This window comes from Nuphar pumila, chromosome 12 (genome assembly GCF_984573655.1).
Source record: "Nuphar pumila chromosome 12, dmNupPumi1.hap1.1, whole genome shotgun sequence".
NCBI classification, from domain to species: Eukaryota; Viridiplantae; Streptophyta; class Magnoliopsida; order Nymphaeales; family Nymphaeaceae; genus Nuphar; species Nuphar pumila.
In genome coordinates this window covers 2,796,097-2,817,993 of record NC_143260.1, presented here as the reverse complement: position 1 = coordinate 2,817,993, position 21,897 = coordinate 2,796,097, and the positions used below count along the sequence as shown (strand labels likewise).

Genomic DNA, 21,897 nt, shown 5'->3' with positions numbered 1-21,897 from the left:
TTCATAATTAGATCAAATATAACACAAATTAAAGTATTTATATATATATATATAATATTAATTCTTTATTTTTTCTTAAATTATCCAAAAATGTAAACATATTTTGTTCTTGGATACAGCTTGATATCCATTTTTATGGCTAAAATCCATATATTTTTTGTGAACTTTCATAACTAGATCCAATATGATATAGATTAAAGCATTTATACATAAAAAAATATATGAATTCTCATTTGTTTCTCAAATTATCCAAAATTTAAACATTTTTTGGTACTTGGATTTAGTTTGAGAACCATATTGGGGTCTAAAAACACATTTTGTTGATAAACTTTCATAATTAGATACAATATGACATCGATTAAAGCATTTATATATCAAACATATTAATTCTTATTTTTTCTCAAATTACCTAAAATTTAAATATTTTTTGGTATCTAAATCTAATATGAGATACATATTTGAGGCTCACATATACAATAAACATGTTAAAACTAACACTACAAGAAAAATATTAATTAGCGACGGAAATTTGCGACCGATTTTTTCCGTCGCAAATTTGTGACAGATTAGCTAGAAAAAACTTTCTTCATGAATTTGTCGCTACGTAGCGATGGATTAGCGATGAAAGTTTTCTCTAGCTAATCTGTCGCTAATTAACGACGGATTAACGACAACAATTATTTTGTCGCTAATTCTCAATACAAGAAAAACATTTTAGCGAAGGATTTAGCGAGGGAATTTTTCCGTCGCTAATTAGCGACAGAAAAATTCCCTCGCTAATTTTCGATTTAAACCGAGCGCGAAATTTTCCCTCTCTCCTCGTTCGAAATTTAAATCGATCGCGCTCGATTTAAACCGACTTCTTCGGAGGACGACGACGTCGGAGAGCGTGTTGGAGAGCATGTACATCAGAGTGGAGGACAGTGACGCCGGAGGACGGTCGGCGATCGCTGGAGGACGTCGACGTCGGTTCACGGAGGACGACGATGTCGATTCATGGAGGACGGCGATGCCGGTTCACGGAGGACGGCGATGTTGGTTCACGGAGGATGACGGCGACGCCGGTTCACGGAAGATGACGGCGCCGGTTCATGGAGGATGGCGACGCCGGAGAGCACCGATTCACGGAGGATGGTTCACGAAGGACGGCGACGCTGGAGGACGGTCGGCGATCGCTGGAGGATGTCGGCGCCGGTTCACGGAGGACGACGACGCCGGTTCACGAAGGACAGCGACGCTGGTTCACGAAGGATGATGGCGACGCCGGTTCACGGAAGATGACGGCGCCGGTTCATGGAGGACGACGACGCCGGAGAGCATCGGTTCACGGAAGACGGCGACGCCGGTTCACGGAGGACGACGACGCCGGTTCATGGAGGACAGCGATGCCAGAGAGCACCGGTTCACGGAGGACGATACAAGTTCGACGACGAGACAGAGCGATCATTTGTGCAATGTCTGTCGGGTGTGGTATAAGTCCAACTTATTGCTACCGAAATACCGCCCGACAGTGATCATTTTTATTTTTATTTTATTTTTTTAAATTTAGCGACGAATTAGCGACAGATAATGTCCGTCGCTAATCTGTCGCAAATTAGCAACAAAATTAACGACAAATAAGTTTTTCCGCTAATTAGCGAGCAAAAATTCGCGATGGCCTCTATCCGTCGTTAATCTGTCGCTAAACAGTTTAGCGACGGATTAACGATGGATATAAGTCGTCGCTAATCCACGATTTTATTGTAGTGTAACACGCAAACTGAGTTATAAAATTCAAAACTAAGTTATCCAACCCATTATCCATGACATAAAGCAAATGTTGAATATAAGGAACACAACTTTTGTGTACAGTCAAAACAAATGTTTGAGAGAGTACAATTGTTACAAAAATACATGTATTGTCTATTTTATTCTATTATTTTGTCTAATATTGAACAAGCCTTCAAGCATACCTTTATTGTCATGATCATGATCGGAAATCTCACTATCGTAAATATGTCACCATCGAAAAATCTCAGTTAATTTGCAAAAAAAATCTTTTTATGGGAAAGCTAGTGGTATAGACAATAAAGTACATATGTATTGTATGCTTGACGCAATATGCCTTCAAGAGCTATTCTCATTTGATAGGGTCTAGTTATGGGTGTCCCCAAGCTAACAAGTTATCACAAATTGAAGTCCACGAGCAGTATTCCATGTAGGCTTGCAGCAAAGACGACCTAAGTGTACTTTTTAATGGACAATAAGAACGTTGGGGCTTTACAAACCAGAGACCTACCAATGTGCAGTAGAAAGAAAGTTGATATAATGTCACAAATCTTCTATCAAGCTGAAGGCCCTAGAATATTAAGTGATGAAATGATTTTAAATGCTTTATGTTCGAAATATTGAAATGAATGACTCATAGGATGTTGTTCCATTGTGTATCACTTGACGATTAATGAATAATATATAAAGTCTTTACCTTTAAATTCTTGATATGTTTTCTTTAAGTTTGAGTTTAGGTTGCTTTAACAGATTTTAGCTAGTCTGACCTCATTTTATGGGGATAGGTAATGCAGGTAAAATATGAAGAGTAGTTGGAGCGAAGGACTGGTCGCATTGTATCCTCAAGGGTCCACTCTTTCCTTGCAATCTTGATAGATATGATCTTTTCATTTTAAGTATTTGATCATGTAGAGACTAAACTATTGTTTTTATACTCTGATTTGAAATGAAATTAAAACTCTTCATATTTCACTCTTATATTGTACATAGTTTGAAATGTGTATATTTCGTACATTTTGATTTGATTGTTATCTTTAATGTAGCCCCACCCAAATTGTTAACCATTTTTAAAAATTATTTTTGCATTATAAGATCTGATTACTTATACTTATAAAAAAAATGGTCTCAAAATTTCAATATTTGAATAATAACTAAGGTTAAAATTTTGAGGGTGTTATAGAAAATCATATAAGCAACATAAAATTTTGCACGCTTTTTGAAGACTGCAAAAAGAAATATTTGCAATTATGAGATTTAAGTGAGGTTTTGCCTTAGCCAACGGGCAAAATAATATATTGTGCGAATTTCATGTAGTTCCCTTGTGTGAAGAGTAAAAAGGTCTTAAAAAGTTTTTTATTTGCGATTTTCGACAACATTCAAACTTCAACAATTTTAAGGCATATGGAGAAACATATCATATTTTTTTATACAATATGGTCTATATATAACACTAGAATATGTTAATTGGAAATATGTGAACTAAAGTATGATCTAGGCATTTTTGACACTTTTTTTGTGAATCTAACCCTCTTGATGCATTTAGCATGGTCCATTTTGTTAGAAATTGACGGTTGGACCATAAATTTTCGATGCAAAATGTGCATTTTTGATGTTTGAATATTTATGAAAATCTTGGGTCATTTTCAAGCCTTAAAAGATCTTTTTATGCATTGTAATCGAATGATCCAAGAGTTTGTTTTTATAAAACCAAGCATCTAGTTTACATCCGGTGAAATTTAAGAAAAAATTTTAAAACCTATGAAAATCTCGGTTCATACTCCAATTTACATATTTTCAGTTAACATATTCCAATGGCCTATATATATATATATAGGGTAACTGGAATATGTTTGCTGGTATGAACCAAGATTTTCATAGTTTTTTTTGATGCTTGGTTTTATACAAACAGACTCTTTGGATCATTTAATTATGATGTATAAGGATCTTTTAAGATATAAAAATCAATGGCTCAAAATTTTTGTAAATATTCAAGCATAAAAAATCACATTTCTTGATTCAATTATGATGATCCAACAATCGATTCCTAGCAAATGGACCACACCGAAGGGTTAGATTCGCAAAATTTCCTATAAAAATCTCGATTTGCTTGTTAACATATTCCAGTTTTCATATACTAGCCTTAGGGATGGCAGTGGACCGGGGGACAACGGGGCTTCGCCCCGCCTTGCACCGTTTGGATCGGGGATGAAGGTTAAAATCTATCCCCGTGCGGCGATGGACTTACACTTTTTCCCGCCCCGCCCCATCCCCATCCCAATCCCCGCCTAGCCCCGCCCCGTCCCCAATCCTTTAAGGTATGACTATAGACTAGGGGGAAACGCCCCCCCCCCCCCCCCCCGCCTCGCCCCCGTTTGGACCGGGGATGTAGGACATGAAACATGGATAGAGGTGGGGGTGGAGGTTCGAATTTTGAAACAGGGCGGGGATGGAGACCTTGTCCCCCGCCCCGGTCCACTGCCATCCCTAACTGGCCTCCTCCCAACCATAACCTGATTATCCACAATTTGAATTATCATGATAACAATACCAAGCCAAGAGTTTCTCCTAATGTGCTTATTATTTGATGGACAATAACAATCATGAGCCTCTTTCTCTAGCAAAAAAGGAAACAAAAAAAGTGCCTCAAAATTTGCAAGGTTACCTGAGTGACGTTGACGCATAGTTTTCTCCCCGTTAATGAGAATTGCAGGTCAGGAGTCGGAATGGGCCTATTTGTAGGATGGCCAAGAGGAAGGTCACTGTGAATTGGAGCCCATATCTTGTGAGATTGGAAGTACAGCAAGTTCTTTAGATCTTCAATGGGAGGCTTATCTGGATAGAGACAAAAAAAAATAGGGGAGATTAAGACCTAGAATATAGTTAATAATTTGGCTTGCAGTCATCCCTTTTTTTTTATAAGCAAGTTAGGGTTAGGCAGACCCCCACTTGTTACACAACCATACCATTGAGTTTTGAACTTGCAAAGTGCCCAAGACAAGGTGACATGCACTAACTGCTCCTACCAGATAAGCAAAGCTCCCCCCCTTCCCGACCAAGGTGCCTGCTGTTTTGGCCTTGTTGCAAGTATGCACATTCTGGTTTATATATATATATATATATATATATATATATATATATATATATATATATATATATATATATATATATATATATATATATATAAAATGAAAACACTCTCAAACCTATCAAATGGAAAAAATTTGATATTTTTTTTTCAAAATTCTGACCATGCAGATGTGTTCAGCATGATTGAATTACTAGCAATTGACACTTGGATCATGAATTTTGGATAGAAAAAATGATATTTGGTGCCTCAAAATTTTGTGAAAATTGTATGTCATTGATTTTTAAAACTTATAAAAACCTATCCATGCATCAAAATCAAATGCTCCAAAAACTGATTCCTATAAAAACAAGCATATATATCAAATATGTATGGTTGGGATTTTGAAAAAATACCAAAAATTCAATAAAAAGTCTATTTGGTAGGTTTGGGAGGATTTTCCGTTGGAGAGGTTTTCATTTCTCTCTCTCTCTATATATATATATGTGTGTGTGTGTGGTAATTAAAATATGTAAATCAGCAGAATGTGTAAATTGCTATGCACTGATATTTTCATATATTTTTTCTAAAATTTCACTGTATGGATGCGATCTAGATGTTTGGTTTTATAGAAATACTTTTAGATAATCCGATTAGGATGTATAAGAAAGATCTCTTAAGGCTTGAAAATCAACAACTTAGAATTTTTTGTAAGTATTCATGCATACAAAATTACATTTCTTGATCTGATTACATTGATCCAATAGTCGATCCTAAGTAAATGGACCACACCGACAGGGTTAGATTTATAAAAAACCTACGAAAATCTCAATTCATACTAGTTTACATATTTTGATGATTTACATTATATATATATATATATACATATCACTCGACATCACATTAACCATAGACGTGAGCTAGCGCGTCCGGTGTAAAACTCCATGAGTAATCCCCCGGACCCATGAGACACATTTCTCATTTGGTTTAGGCTTCAGGTATCAAACTCTCATCCTCCTCCAACTTGAAAGCCTTAAGCTGGCCTACCTGGGCAGGTGTATGGAGCCCTTGTGTGTTCGTGGGTATCAAGATCTTTACGTCATTTGCTTGAATGCCTTAAGTCTGCCCTTGTGGGCAGGCATTTTTTTCGACGATAGAAACCCTCATCCAAGCGAGGAAAACCCTGGGTGCCACCCCCGCCACTCTGCCTTATATGGTCCACCTCTTAAAGCTAAGAACACACCAGTGCACTAACAGGGTTTGATCCGGTGTCTTCATCTCAGCAGCCTCACAACCAACCCCGCTGGCTATGAGGACGACCCGATCAAAGTGCAAATTCCAAGAATCGAAGTAGTGAGAAAAGGAGGGAACTCACACAGTGATCTGTTGATTGATACATCTCCACCCCCTCTTAGAACAGATCACTGTGTTCCCCTGGACCAACGGAAAGAAAGACCTTTGTTAATTACGACATACTCCTTTGACGTTTATTAAACAGTTTTGTCAGGCGATATTTTGTAAATTATCATATGATTTTAACGTTATATTCTTAGAGGCCAAAATATTTCAATATAAAAAGATATTTCAATGGATATTTTACATATAGAAGTGCTTAATGCATGACAAATTTATTTTTAGCTGCCTTGGGTTTCAAATATTTAAGATAAATGCCTCGACAAATTACTCGGGCAATGCCTGAGTTACAATTTTAACTTCAGCTAACCGAGCAGGTGAAAATGTGAACGTTTTATTTAAATATTTTAAACCTGAGACGGTTAAATGCAAATTCGCAATAGTTTAGGCATCTATACGTAACTTATCTTATTTCAAAAACACCTATATATTTTGAAAATATCGTGTTTTATCCCAATATTAACACGATGGGAAAACACTTAAATATTTTGAGTTTTTATATATCATTTTTATTTTATCGTATGTTTTTTCTCGCCAAGACTTATTTTCCCGACCAGAGTTTTGATTAAAATCTACAAATTTTCAATGTAAAAACTATAATAAACATTATTTTACTGTGTATGGGGATTAGGGTTAGGGTTATAGGTCGAGGTGTCAACGGGTCAGGTTTGGTTCAGATCCAGGTGAAATCACACCCAAATTTGATTTGAGTTGATAATACCGGGTCTGAACCCAGGTTTAATGGGACTCACCATATGAACAAGCATACCTGTATCCTGTAAGGATTACATGACGACCATACCCAATAAAATAATATGTTTTTATCATTTTTACATTGAAAAATTGTGGATCTTAATGGGAACTCGGGTCAGGCTCAGTTCTGGTATAAAATTTCACAAACCATACCCGGCTCCATATATTAATCGGATCCTTTGAATCCGATCCGGATTCTAATCGGGAGTTCTGATTTATCACTCGACATAGGGTTTAGTACGGGTCGGGTCCGACTCAAACCCGACCTATTGGCACCCTTAGTCGTCGACCTATTGACACCCTTAGTCGTAGGGTTTATTGAAAAGGAGAGGAAAGGGTTGAAGAAACCTAACCTCTCTCTCTCTCTCTTCTGAAGGATGTTGGACATCAATCTGTTCAGAGAGGACAAGGGGAACGACCCCGAAAGGATCAGAGAGTCGCAGAGACGAAGGTTTGCCAGCGTCGAGATCGTCGACGAGATAATCGGTATCGATAAAGAATGGAGACAGCGTAATCCTCACCTTTCTTCTTGTTCTTGTTCTTCTTTTTTGGCAGATTCGGAGACTGCAATTGATGTTTTTTGACTTGGTTTTCAGGTCAGTTCGAGCTCGAGAACTTGCGGAAGGATTTCAATCGGATCAACAAGGAGGTTGCTCGACTGAAAATCGTACGGTTTCCTCCCTCAGAACTCGTTCGTTTACCTCTATTATTTTCGATTCTGTCATCTGAATTATGGGCGTCTGTTCGAAGTGTTATGGGAATCCGTCTGGTTTCAATTGGGGCGATTTTCTTTTTCTTGGTATTGATTTGTGTTTTGTGTTTTGAAGTCCGGGGGCGATGCGTCGGAGATGATTAAGAGCACGGATGAGAACAAGCAGCTGACCGCGAAGAAGGAAACCGAGGTCCAGGAGGTGAGAGCGGCGTTGTACGCGAAGTTGGAGACGGTCGGAAATCTCGTCCACGACTCGGTCCCTGCCTTCCAGGACGAAGTGGGTGACAGTTTCTTCTGAATCTTTGTTTTTCTTAATCGTGATTTTGCATGCTTTGTAGAGAATGGTGCAACTGTATGCCTCAATACTGTGAAATTATAATTTTTACGCGCGGAACTGTTTTAGAGAATATGTAGGTCTTCCAAATTAGATGTTAGACTTAAAAAATGCTGACAAAAAAAGTGCGACCGATGCCATGTATTCAGGTCCTAACTGATTTTATAGATTGAGGTCCTAACTGATTTTATAGATTGATTAACACAACTTTATTTATGTCGCATATGTCTCTGCTGTAAGTGTAGTAGGTGAGACTGTGTTATTGTTTTTCTTGGTGATTTTGATGAGGCCATGCTCCCTTTGCATTTTTTAAGGAATCTAATCGATCAATGCACCTTTGGTGCATCGGTTTCGTTCCTGCATAAGTTAGCGGGCAGTTTTTATCTGTCCCATAATATGAACAAAATCTTCTTATGGTGGTTGTATTTGTTTATTGTCTCTTCTGTTTGGTATATAAAGGATTTGCTTCTGTTGGATTTAATTTTGACCATCAAACAGATGACATGTTTTAGCGTAGGCCTAGCTTTTGAATATTTTGTTTGTCTAAAATTCTAAATCCAGGAAAACAATCAAGTTGTTCGAACATGGGGAGAAAGAAGGACAGACACAAAGTTTAAAAATCATGTTGAACTTGTTCAGCTACTTGGGATTGCAGATCTTGCTAAAGGTATGTAGGCAACATTTTCCTGTTTCTTAATGTTACATTCTCCGTTCAGACTTATTCGTGGGTGTGTATTTTTTTGTGTTCCTTCTAGAATTTGAGTTAGAAAACAGTTATGTTCGAAAATAACCTTCATTCATTTCTGATGTTCAGATCAAATGCTTGTGGTTGACTGCTTTACTTCAAAATCCTATGGTTTAAGTAGGATATCTTGATTGTTTTCCTGATTGGTTAGGATTATCTTTTCTGATTCGACATGTTGATACTTTTTTAGAACTTTCAGTGGTCCATATTGTTGTTCTGTTTTCTATGCTTATGTGGAACTTCAAATCCAAATTGTCAGTTCATTTTCTATGTTTATTTGAAACATCAAACACATACAATTACCTGAAATTCGAGGAATTGTTAAAGTTGATATGAACAGTGTGCATTGACTGTAAAAATCTGTGGCAGGTTGCATAATTGACCTTTCCTCACTTGGTTAAGTCTATCTATCTACCATAACAATCCCCACATTGGTACAACTCCTATTTCACTTTCTATATTTTGTTTGTGTTCCACTAAAACATCTTATTTTCTGCTCTCTTGCCTAGGCATGGTTTGTTTATGTCGTGCTGGTTGAATACAGACACAGAATGCCAGGCATGTTGTTGCTCAGAAACTAGATACATGAAAATGGCTACACAGATACATGTTGATTACTTGGACATTGAGATGGGTGTGAACACAGGCGCAGAGTGTTGGACTCACTCCTATATACATATACGCATACATGTGCTTATCTGAATATGAATCTTGGTGTCAGACAGTGGCACAGAGTGTTGGGCACACAAATGCTTATAATCTGGATACACATACATACATGTCTGAATATGAATCTTGGTGTCACACAGTGACACAGAGTGTTGGACATACCAATCCTCAGAAGCTGTATGTGTAGTTGATGTGTATTAGCCGTGCGGGTTCTCCGTAATAATTATGTTCCATCCCTTTAGCCAACTTGTTTGACTGTTCATTTGTGTAGTTGCAAATGTTTGAGCTTTAATGTGTAAAAGACTGATGGTGTCAAATGGTAGTTTATTGTATGAGATGAGAAGGCAACAAATATGGCCATCTTATTCAACAGTGTCCAGGGAATGTCATATTTTTGTGCTGGTATGGCCAATTGTTAGATACAGCTACAGCTGGCAGTAGGGATATCTACAAATAGGGCAGCACAATGAGTTGAAATTCTCATGAACTTCAAGCTTGTCTTGCTAAAACTTGGCTTGAGCTTGCTCATATAAATAAATAACAAAAGAAGACAAGCTGAAGCTCATTTAATTAAACTAGCTGATTCGTATCTTGAGCTTCTGCTCATTAGGAGCTTGATAAACTCATTCACGAGGAAGAAGCCATTTAACTAATATATGCAAGCAAAACGTGTTGGCAGTATATGGGAAAAAAAAGAAACCTCATACTTCAACCTTATGAGTTCAAATCCTATAGCCTACTAAAATATAAAAAAAGTTATTATCCATGACTTAACCTAGCCAAGCTCAGCTCAAGCTGAAGTAGGGCTTGTGCCTGGAATCTAATGCATAGAGCTGGGAAGCCCAGGCTCAGGCTTGGCTCAACTTGTGTGCAACCCTATCCATTAACATAGTTTTTAGGGGTTTTCTTTATAATATTATTCCCATCTTTTTACACAAACAGATATCCTTCCTCATATAGTTAATGTTCATTATGTCATTTACCAAAATATTTGTCTTTGCTACCTTTCTTTTATAGAAGATGTCACTCCATCTGAAACAAACATCTGTATTCTTGCGGCAAATTCTTAATGTTGGATCCACTAACCATAATGTGGATGTGTCAATGATTTGGTTTCTTATGTATTTCAACATCTTAAGTTGGATTTTGAATTGTCTGACTAGCCATTTGAAGTTATGAAGTAAAGTAGTGATTAACATTTGTAGCATTACCAAATGTAGTTTGTATCCAACAATCTGGAAAGGACAGAGCTCAGAAATGACTTCATATTTTCAAAAATGTGAAGTCTATGGATCAAATCATGTGGGTTGATTTGAACTCATAACTGAAAATTTTAGGGTTGGGTTCATGTTGGTTACTTTGATTTTAAAGGCTGTAACTTTGGACCTCAATGTTGAAATCTGATGGTGCATATCTAAGATCCCATGGGAAAGTTTTTTCTAGTGAAAATAAATGGGCTGATGATACAAAATAATGGATCCTTGGAATAATATTAGTATTTTAGCCTTTTCTTTTAGATTTCTCTATTAATCTGGAAAACAATAGTATTGACTTTTCATTCATTGATTTGAGAGTTGAAAAGGAAGACAAGGTTTTATATGTTTGGTCTTTTTTCCCCTCGGGTTTGACAAGTAAAGTTATTTCATGAAAGATTGGGTTAACCCTTCTATAGAACACCTAAGACAGACCATGCTTTGACCTGAAGTTCAAGTGCTTCCACTACGGTCCAGGCTTGCCTAGCGGCTAGTGCTCACGAATCATCCAAGGTTTTTGCACTTAGGTATGTATTTCAACTTTCAAGAGCCAAAAAAGCAAAGAGATTATTTGTTCCAGTTAGGACTTAGGACTGTGCGAGTGCTCTTATTTCCAGTTTGACTCAACCATAACAGTTTTAGGCTTTTAGCTTCATGTGCTAGCGTATATGGTGTTTGCAGCAGGCAACGACCAATATGACCGTGGCTTTAACTTATCGACCTCATGTGCACATTTCTTCCAAATTGTGATGTACACAAACAATAAGACTGCACGATAGAAACAAAAACGGTCAGGACATTCATGAGTCCAACATCGTCCAATCAAACTATTATGGCCTGGACTCTATGTATATGGCTGAGTCAGCATCTAGGTTAAAAGTTTTTTATGATAAATAGAAAGTGGGAACATGAAGTCCATTATCAGGAGTTATGCTATTAAAGTTAACCGGCAACTTGTCGCCTTGCTTCCACGATTATCAGTCTTTTTTGTCATCTAAGATCAGCATTCATTGGTTCATCGTCAATTATGTTCACAATTCATTGGGGCTACTTTTCGTCCTTCCCTGCATACATAATGAATAGTAACATTAATATATACATGTACAAGCGGCATGCAAAATCTCACATTACAGATTCCCAACGGTTTATCTGACACATTGTTAAAATTAGCTGGTTTAACATGTGTTCATTTGTGCTGGTTGATCTTGGTTATATGTTTCTAGTCTCGGTGCTTAAATGTCTCGTCCTATGCAGGAACTGATGTAGCTGGAGGAAGAGGCTTCTATTTGAAAGGAGCTGGCGTGCTTCTCAATCAAGCACTAATAAACTTTGGCCTTATGTTTTTGACAAAGCGTGGTTATGAACCCTTGCAGACTCCATTCTTTATGAGAAAAGACATCATGGCTAAATGTGCTCAGCTGGCACAATTTGATGAGGAACTTTACAAGGTACAACTTTTTGACATCCGTTTCTAAACCCTTTCATGTGTTTTTTTTTGTGTGAATAAGATTTCTTTTATTCTTTTCCTATACTTGCATCTAAGAAATTCTCTGAGATCTGAGGTGAAGTGTCACTGATTGGTCAACGTGAACCCTCTAGCGTATAAATACAACACTTATGGGCATATGCTTTTGCAATTCTTTTTGCAAATTTGTATATTGCTAATGAGTTGCTTCATGCATGCAGCAATTTGACAATTTGGTTTATATAAACTCAAAAGTTGTAGTCGATGTAGTTTTCATCAAAAGTGTGGGTTAACCTGCCTCTGGCCTTAGATACATCTCTTCTTGACAAAAAGGGCTTGAAAAGAGGAATAAGAATCTGTTCTGGGTAGAAAAGGAGATGACTGGCATTAATGAATTTTAAAGCTTCTAAATGTGTCTCTTGTTTTATTCTATTGCCTGAATTGAATTGTTGTTGGACCTGCAAAATTATCTTCGGCCAACATTTTGATGATTTATTCTTGCTGATTTGGTATTATCATGTCTTTGTTCACATCTCCATCATGTTAATGGCTGTTGTCTTGGTTAAAACTGTTATCTTATGGTTCAAAACATATTTTAATCCTGGATCACTTGACTCTCATCCTGATCTTGAATGTGTTGTACTGCTGTCAGGTTACCGGAGAAGGGGATGAGAAATACTTGATTGCTACATCTGAGCAACCCTTGTGTGCTTATCATCTTAATGATTGGATTCACCCCTCACAACTTCCACTTAGGTTTCAACCTCTCTTGCTAGAACTGGTCTTATATTTCTGATTCTGTAAATGCATATAAGTTTGTAATAAAAGAATCACATGAAGTTTTAGTTGGATCATTGGCTGTCAGGTTTAGGTAAAGCCTCTTAATTCATGTGGTTTTTGCCTAGGTATGCTGGATATTCTACTTGTTTTCGGAAAGAAGCAGGCTCGCATGGACGAGATACTTTGGGCATTTTCAGAGTACATCAGTTTGAGAAAGTTGAGCAGTTCTGTGTAACCAGCCCTAATGGCAATGATTCGTGGGATATGCATGAAGAAATGCTTAAAAATTCTGAAGATTTTTACAAAGAGGTTTTGCTCTTTGTCCTGAATCTCCCGACTCTCATACCATCTTCTGATGTCCATACTGATTAGTCTTCATTTATTCCAGTTGAACATCCCCTATCAAGTAGTGGCCATTGTATCTGGGGCACTGAATGATGCGGCAGCAAAGAAGTATGACATAGAAGGGTGGTTTCCTGCATCTAAGACATACAGAGAGCTTGTATCCTGTTCAAATTGTACCGATTATCAATCCAGGAGGCTAGAAATTCGCTATGGGCAGAAAAAGGCAAGTTTTAACTCTTAACGGTGCTTCTGGGGCTAAATTTGCAGACGATGAATTGCCTGTTTTCTTTCTAATGCAGCTTATCGCTGCCAACTTGCATCGGTTGTGGTCCTGATAAGTTTGAATTATGAAATTGCTCTAAGTCGTTGCTTTTCTGGTGGTTCAACTCTTAATTGGTCTAAAATCTATAGTGGGATATTGTCCCTTGGGCCTCTACCTAGTTCTAAGTCACAAACCTGTGAAAATATCCTGTCAAGGATGTAGAATATTTTTAACATTTCTGGTGGTTTTGTATTGTTGCAGAGCAATGAGCAAGTTAAGCAGTACGTTCACTTGTTGAACTCCACCCTCACAGCAACAGAAAGGACCATTTGTTGCATTCTTGAGAACTATCAAAAGGAAGATGGCGTGGAGATACCGTCACCTTTGCGCCCGTTCATGGGGACTAGCTTTCTTCCTTTCCAGACCCCCCCATCCACGGAAGCCAAAGAGAAGAAGTCCAAAACCAAGGTATCATGCCCCACTGTTCCCTCTGCATGTAGTCAACGTAGGCAGTTTGCCCGAATATCCTCCCAGACACGGTATTTTTGCCATTTCATAAGGAAGTTATTGCTCAAACTATGAACTAACCTTGAGGTTAGGATTGCGATCTTAGTGAAGAATTACATTCATCATCCAATCTGTGAGAATATGCATCTTTCTCAAATTTACTTTCTGATTTCTCTTCACTTTGTCATTTTGAAATCTATGGCAGGGAGATGGCGGCCACACAAAGCCTTCTTCATGAGCGTTGTGCAGTATAGTTGGGGGATTCTCTTGGATCATACGATGGGCAATGTGTATTTCACCTGTACTGAGAACAGGGAATCTAATTTCATCAGATTTTATTTATAGTTTTGGAATTGCCTGTGTTCCAAGGGCAACTTCCTTTCTGGATTTCTGAAGAATCATTGATTTCGATTAAAATTTTAACGTCCCGGTTGTAAAACCTACATGATAATGGTGCATCCATTGTTCTGCTATTGAAAATTTAAATTATTGGTTGAACTTTTACGTTCTTGAAGCTCAATATTCATAAGCACATGTTCTTTCAAACTTCCATTCTTGGTTTTTTTGATGTCAACATTTGTTCAAGTTGGGAAGCGGTGGATGCAAGCAAATCCATCAGTGGCATACTGGTGATGTTGGGAGGGCGATGAACGAGGCATTTAACACAAACTTTTACAATTTTCCTTCAGTGATCTCTCTCTCTCTCTCTATATATATATATATATATATATTGGTAATGATAAGGTGCTCGGGAGTACCTACTCCCACCTAATAGAAGCTTTAGATTTTCAAATTTCTTAATTTTTTTGTTGATAGATATGATCTATAAGCATTATTTAGTATAAAACAAGTTTTGGATCATGTGATTATAGCATACATGTTTTTTAAGACCTTTAAAAGTCGATGGCTCACAATGTATCAAAATTTCATGACTTAAAAAATCCTATTTTTATGCCCCAAAAAAAACATGATCCAAAGCATGATTCATATCAAATAAACTATGGTTTAATTGAGAACCATGATTTTTATTATAAGAGAGTAGGTACTCTCATAACATCTCATATATTGGTATTTGGGCCTGGCATGGTTTTATTGTGGCTCAAGCTTATGCAATCTGATTTTGAGTGGTATCCTGAAAGCAGTCTGACGGTGCGTGAGACCTCCCCATGTCATCACTCCAATCAAAAGGGGAGCATCTCTGAATCCCGTTCGTTATCTTACCTGGTGGTTGTGATGACTATCATCAGCATTTAGGTGTTGGGTTCAAAAGGACAAAAAGTATGGTGAGATTAGGTATTTCAAGGATACATTGTTCATTTATAGTGTTTGTAATATATTTTAAGAACCCAAGGGTGCCTTTGCATGTCCTGAAAACCCTAGGCCCAAGTACGGCAATGCAAAAACCCATCAGTCTAACTTCTGTTCGTCTCAAGTGCAACTGGTTTTCTCGTTGATGGTCTCATTTCCGAGAAGTTACTACCTATGAACTTTCTGCAGCAGGCCTCTCTAACCATACTAGACCAAGACTTAACTTTGAAGCACAATCTTATATCTTATATCGAAAAAATGATGGTGCAACAAATGTGATGCATTTTCTCAGCCTAAAATTTCTGAAATCTATAAGCTGTACAAAACCATAAATAAGAAACTTTTTAGGACTTTTTTACCTTTTGCGCAAGTGAATCTTATAAAGTTGACACGATATATAGTTCTGCCTGCAGCTAAGACAAAACCTCACTTAAAGTGCATAAAAAAATTTGTTATTTGCACAAGAAAATTCTTTGTTAATGGTAAAATCACAAATACCTTACAAAAATCGTATATTTAATACCTAAGTCACATAAAACTGTGCGAACCTCTCTTCTTCTTTCTTTAACCGTCACTTAAATATATGTTCTCATCTATTTTTTTTGCGGTAAGCACACAAAAATAAGTTTTGTGAATCTCCTTATGATCGTAACTTCGCAAATGATTTAGTAAATTGCTTATTAAAATACCAAAAACATTGGATACCATGCAAACCTTCTTTCTGTATCTCTTACTTAAACACCTTGTTTTTTAAGGTACTCACAAAACACACAAATATAACTTATGTGAACCTCCTTTATTCATAACTTCATAAATAACGGTTAAAGCAAACATACCTTAAGATGAGGTAAGTAAACAATGCAGTAAAGAACAATTTTGTCTAGTTCAACATTGAAAAAGTCAGTGAAACGAGGTTCTTATATGAGATCCCTAGCAAGCTGTTCTCTAATGCATAAATTGCTGCTGGTAGGTCTGATGCAGTTAGTGAACCAAGCAGTGTCCAATCAAAGCACAATCTACCAAGAGTGCCTTGTTTAGCCAAAAGCACAAATGCACATACAACCAACATATCAACACAAAAATAAGAAATATGATTTAATACTAAAATGAAGTTTGGTGGTGAAAGCATATGTTTAGAAGCCTAAACTTACATTTGCTGCCTCACATGCCAGAACAAAGGAGGTGACTATAACTTCTCTCCTGTCGAGGATAATAAAGAACTTAAATACATTATAGGGTTTAAACTAAAACTAGTGCATAGCTAACAGAATATGTTCCCTCAAACAGAGTCTTCTAAAATAAGAATTTCATGAAACTAAGAAACCCCGTTATAGTTTCTATTCCAGATTCTCATAATCGAGTGGAATAATGTGCTAACAGAGGATAAGATAATAGTGAGCATAAAATGCACTGGTTCAGCAAAAGGCTAATATCCATTCTACAACATCCCTGACAAAAATTCTCATTACCAAACAACACGAGGCAATGAGGCACTACAAACACTAAACTTTCATTTTATTATGATATATAAATTAGAATAATTTATCGAGAGCAAAAACAGCAGCACATATTCACAGTTAGCAGAGCTGCTCTTCTTTTAATAACTTTTTTCAAATTGAACAGGATTGCAAGGGGAAAGTGGTTTTGGAATCTGAAGGAAAAAAAAACCTGCAGGCCCAAGAAGCTTACTCGTGATCAGCTTACTCTGGTGTGGGGGATCTTTGAATCTTCCTTCTCGAGCTGCCTTGAAATAGGGCAATGAGACCATCTTCCTCAATTTGAAATATTAGAGGGCTTGCGAGAAATTTGGCTCACGTAGAATTACATAATACTATTAGGTCTTATAGACATGCTATTCTTATTATTTTTTAAGCCCATTATCTCACTTAAGAGATTTGAAGCTTTCCGTTATAGGTATAAAGACTTTTTTTTTGTGTATGATGCATGTTCTGTAAGAGGACCGTGTGTATCTTATGTGCTTCTGGAGTCCGGAGATGGTGTCACGTTAGAACATTCATGTGAATGATGGCTATATTTGATTTTTTTGTACAGAATCTTGTTACTAATACAAGCTTTAAGTAGGTTGGGGTTTATTGAAGTAATCACTATGTTTTTTAGCTTCAACAGTTTAGCTCCCTTTTAGCCACTACGGATTTCTATAAAGAGCCATGGATGATTATTGACGATTTTTTAATTGTATTTGTGTGATGTTACCTTTAATGCCGTTTTTATGAATTTACAACCATATTATCGCAGTATTTTCAAGATAATGCTGATATCTGTGACTATGGATTATAATCCCAGGAAACAGAATTCCCAAAGTTGAGAAACCTACCCTGTAAGCTGTTTATCAGAGTCCATGATTTAAATCCCGACCTACTCGAGTGGGAGTGTAAGGTGTGGAAATCAGCATTTTTTGAAATTATTCGGGAAAGCAAAATTTACGAATATCGAATTAATCAAAATGCAAATTGATGAATTGGCACACATTTTGCGCATAGAAATATCGTTACCAAACCTTTTGCACCGGATCCTTACCGGTCACAGTAATACTGAAACAAGCAAAAATGGCCATCGATCTTGATCACCACATGAACAACAAGCAATCTATGAGTAATTATCGTTCATTGAGATCTATCATTTGCAGAATAACAATAGAATACCAACCAATTTACGCCCAAATAGAACTTAACCTCCAAATCATACCAAATTTCTGGGCATACCTGGTGAAACGTTTTGATAGCAAAGGCTGAGCGCCGTACTGCAAGGTGAACAATACCAGATACAGCGATACTTTCCCCACTAATCCTACTTGTAACCGGTGGCGCCGCTTTCTGCTTCGCCCCCATTCTGTCAGAGCAAGAAATCCAACCAAGAAAATCCCATGAAGAGCTGAACCAACTTGTTTGAACTCGTAATCAAGATACAAATGCCCGACTTCTTGAACCACAGATTGATATCACCCATTACTCCGGCAAAATTAAGCGAAAAAACAGCTAACCATGCAGACATTCCCACATTCACTCGCTCTTAAACTAAACCGCCAAAAAGGAATGCTGCAGAAGACGCCCGCCGCAGCTTTCGTCGGAAAGATCATGCGAGGAGACGTGAGGGTTTTGGACTAAATCTGGTCGCCGGAGACCGTAACTTGATGGGAATTACCGGAATCTTCATCGGAGATGAGGGCGGTGGGAATGCAGAGACAGAGAGAGAGAGAGAGGTTCGTTAAAGAGTTTAAATATGGCGGCCCCTTCTGGCACCGGCCAGGGAGGGCGCACGGAAATCCTCTGGAGATGAACGGTGGCAAGCAATTGGGATCCGTTTTTGCTTCCGACGCCACAGAGGGCTCCTTTTTGCACGCGATATTCTACAGAACGAAATTCCCTATGGAACCATGCATCAAAAGAAAGCCACTCTTAGTCCAAATCATGTAGCCTAAAATGGAATTTGTACTTTAGATATTTGCAACTCAACCTGATGGATTTTCTTCACACAGATTGTGGTTCATACCCAGTAGAGATGTTACGGGCCTTTGAGTCCAGCTATGTCCCAGCTGCCTTAAATACTTCCTAAACGTAGAAGACGTGCATGCTCTCCCCCTCGCAAAAGAATAGACACAACCTGCATATGCAGGCTCTAGATCATCTACACACAATACAACCTATCAAGCACACACAGAGAGTACATAATCCCCATGACGAAACTCGATATACAAGGACAAAACCCTTTACAAGAAATGTAGTTCAGTTCTAATTCTGGCTCAGATTTGCTTTCTGAACAGCTTGGTTAACAATGCTACCGATTCAAGACTTCAGGTATTTTCATATATAGCTTGTCTTCTACAGATACAGGCATTGGTGTTGGTCAAACTGGATTTTAATTGCATAACCATGGATTAGAACATGGTAAGTGGCTCAATAACAGACATTAAAACAATCATAATGGATGTACAGAACTCATACATTGTTCAACAGAATGGATGTCGGCTTCTTGATGGAGATGAGAACATATTTTCAGTCTATTGATAAATGAAACATTGTTTTGATAAAAAAAATCAAAGCACAAGACAGAGAGAAAACAGAAAATACTGGAAGACGAGATTTACGTGGTTCAACACTCAGACTTGCGTCCACGAGTGAAAGGAGACAAAAAATCACTAACAATACGTGAGGAAACACAAAGTTGAGATATAGAGGTCTCAAAACCTTAATCCCCAATGCAACCTAAACTCTCATACCCAACTTTCAAAGGAGGCAGCTATATACATGAAAAAGGGCATAAAACGCTAGCCGGTACAAAAGATTAAATTACAAAACTAATCAGGCTCATACCACAGGGGGTGGATGCATCCCTGAAAGAGAGGTTTGTGGTAGGCTCCGATCTTTGGCCTAACAGATTGATCTGTCTGCCTCATTAAAAATTTTCATTGAATGTTCACCAAAAATACTTTTAGAGTGGGTCCAGAATTGAAGACACCCACAACAAGTTTCTTTTTTTTCACTACACAGAACACATCCTAATATGAGCTTAATGGGACCGCTCTTGCTTGACTAAGCTCCGTAACACACAGCTTTGATGAATGCATATCTCTTATCTTTTCAAACCATGACCCCTACAATAAGGAAAAGAAAAATGCTTAAAGAATTCCTTTGTGCCAACTACAATGTCCGGAAGATAAACACGTCACATCTGACAGAATAATTTCCAACTTTTGAACAGGGCACATTTAGTTTATCCTCCATGTCCATGGTCGAATGGATGAATGTTCTAAAATATAACTTTTTAACTCTTGAATTCCAAACATATGTACTCCCATCTTATTTTAACATCACTTATCTACTGTAAACCAAAAAGCATATGATTGAAAAAAAACATAATTCAAGAAGATAACGGACCCAATATCTGATTGCAATTCAATCCAACCAATAAGCATCAGTGAACCAAAATACATAAGGGAGAGCTACCAAACTGCATTCTGACCTCCAAAACGCTCCGCACCATTTCACACATTCTTGTTCTTCTTCATCTTCGAAGGCGGCCACCTCCCCTTCTTCCTCATCCTCCGCTTGCGAACAAGACGCTTCCTCCTCAACCGTATCTTCTTCGCGAGTCTCATCCTCAACCTAGCTTCAAGCTTCATCTGCAACTTCGATTCCAGTGGAAGATTCTCCACAGAGACTGCCTCTTTTGGGCCGTCTGGAGGCGAACCACCAGCCTCTGAGTCTTTCCCATCAGCCTCTGAAGAAGACTTAACTATCACGGACCATCTGTTCAGAGTCGTAAGAGAACTCGATTTGGCGAATCCACCAACAAGCCCAGATTGCAAAGTGAAGTTTTTCCTTTGAAACCTGGAGGCTAGCAGTAGAGGGCATGATTCACACGGTAAGTTTCAGTGTTTCACCATGAAACTAAAATTAGAAAATGTTAAGCAAACCACAATCGAAACGAAGCAAACCACAAGATAAAGAGAAAAAAAGATACAAGATTTACGTGGTTCAGCATTCAGGCCTACATTCATGGATGAAGGAGAAGAAAAAATAAGAGAAGATACAAGATTTACGTGGTTCGGCACTCAGGCCTACATTCACAGACGAAAGAATGAGCAAAGATGTGAGGAAATACAGAAGCGAGATACAGAGCTCTTAAAACCCACAACAGAAAAGAATGCAAGCCATGGATGGATTGAAGGAGGTAATAAGGAAAACCCAATTGAACAAACAGGCAGAAAGGCAAGTATGATCCCACAAAAGAAAAAAAAGGGTAACAGATACACTGCTAAAATTCTGCTTGAAAGGAAGCCCAGATGAGAAATAACGGAAAAATGGTCCAACTTATTATCAGAAAAAAGATGCAAATCATATTTGAACAAAACCATGGTCCTAAATGCAAAGCCAAGAATGAGAAAGAGACTAATGTAATGATATGAGAGACAAACTAGTCAATGAAATAGCAGTTAAACGTGGGTTGGATGTGGAAACCCTTGGAATTGAAATTTTCAGAAGGCAAATTTTTTGAGAAAAAAAGAGAAATATTGTGATTTTTTGAAATACCCAACAGAATAAAAGGACCAGTGAAAACATGAGCTTGGAAATATGAGGGAAAAGGTGAAAGCTAAAAGGCTGCAGAAGTTCAGAACAAGATGAATGAAGGAACAACCCGAAACCCAAGTGAGCAAAAACTGCAGTTAGCATCATAAGGATGAGAACCAACAAAGTTCTTTCTCCAAATCACTAGAAAAGGAAAATGCAACTGAATCATTAAAGATAAAATGCAAAAGAGAGCAAAATTTTACTGAAAAAAAGATGAAACAGTCTTACCCTTGCCGTTTGTAGTGGGGAATAGAGGAAGTGAAGGAGAAGAAGAAAAAGAGGAAGAAGGAGGATAAGGTGGTGGGTGACGGATGGAGGAAAGAGCTAAGGACGCAAGCATGAGAGCCATCTGCGTTCTGGCTCACGGCATCTGGGACCGGTAGTGAGGTGGATGCGGATAAACCCAACCTTATATGGTGCATAAACTCTCA

General features: G+C 37.8%; 2 protein-coding genes across 2 annotated transcripts; one reads left to right on the top strand and one right to left on the bottom strand.

Moving 5' to 3' along the window:
• Positions 1 to 7,321: 7,321 nt before the first annotated feature.
• Positions 7,322 to 14,542, top strand: LOC149819649 (serine--tRNA ligase-like). Its single transcript, XM_089982201.1, has 10 exons — positions 7,322 to 7,507; positions 7,594 to 7,664; positions 7,825 to 7,986; positions 8,605 to 8,710; positions 11,965 to 12,158; positions 12,828 to 12,931; positions 13,081 to 13,264; positions 13,344 to 13,523; positions 13,824 to 14,030; positions 14,275 to 14,542. The coding sequence occupies exons 1-10, from the start codon at positions 7,375 to 7,377 to the stop codon at positions 14,305 to 14,307; spliced, it is 1,374 nt and encodes a 457-aa protein (XP_089838327.1). The 5' UTR covers positions 7,322 to 7,374; the 3' UTR covers positions 14,308 to 14,542.
• Positions 14,543 to 20,254: 5,712 nt separating this feature from the next.
• On the bottom strand, positions 20,255 to 21,841 carry LOC149819648 (uncharacterized). Its single transcript, XM_089983852.1, has 2 exons — positions 21,695 to 21,841; positions 20,255 to 20,732 (listed from the first exon to the last, which is right to left on the bottom strand). The coding sequence occupies exons 1-2, from the start codon at positions 21,813 to 21,815 to the stop codon at positions 20,380 to 20,382; spliced, it is 474 nt and encodes a 157-aa protein (XP_089839978.1). The 5' UTR covers positions 21,816 to 21,841; the 3' UTR covers positions 20,255 to 20,379.
• Positions 21,842 to 21,897: the final 56 nt, after the last annotated feature.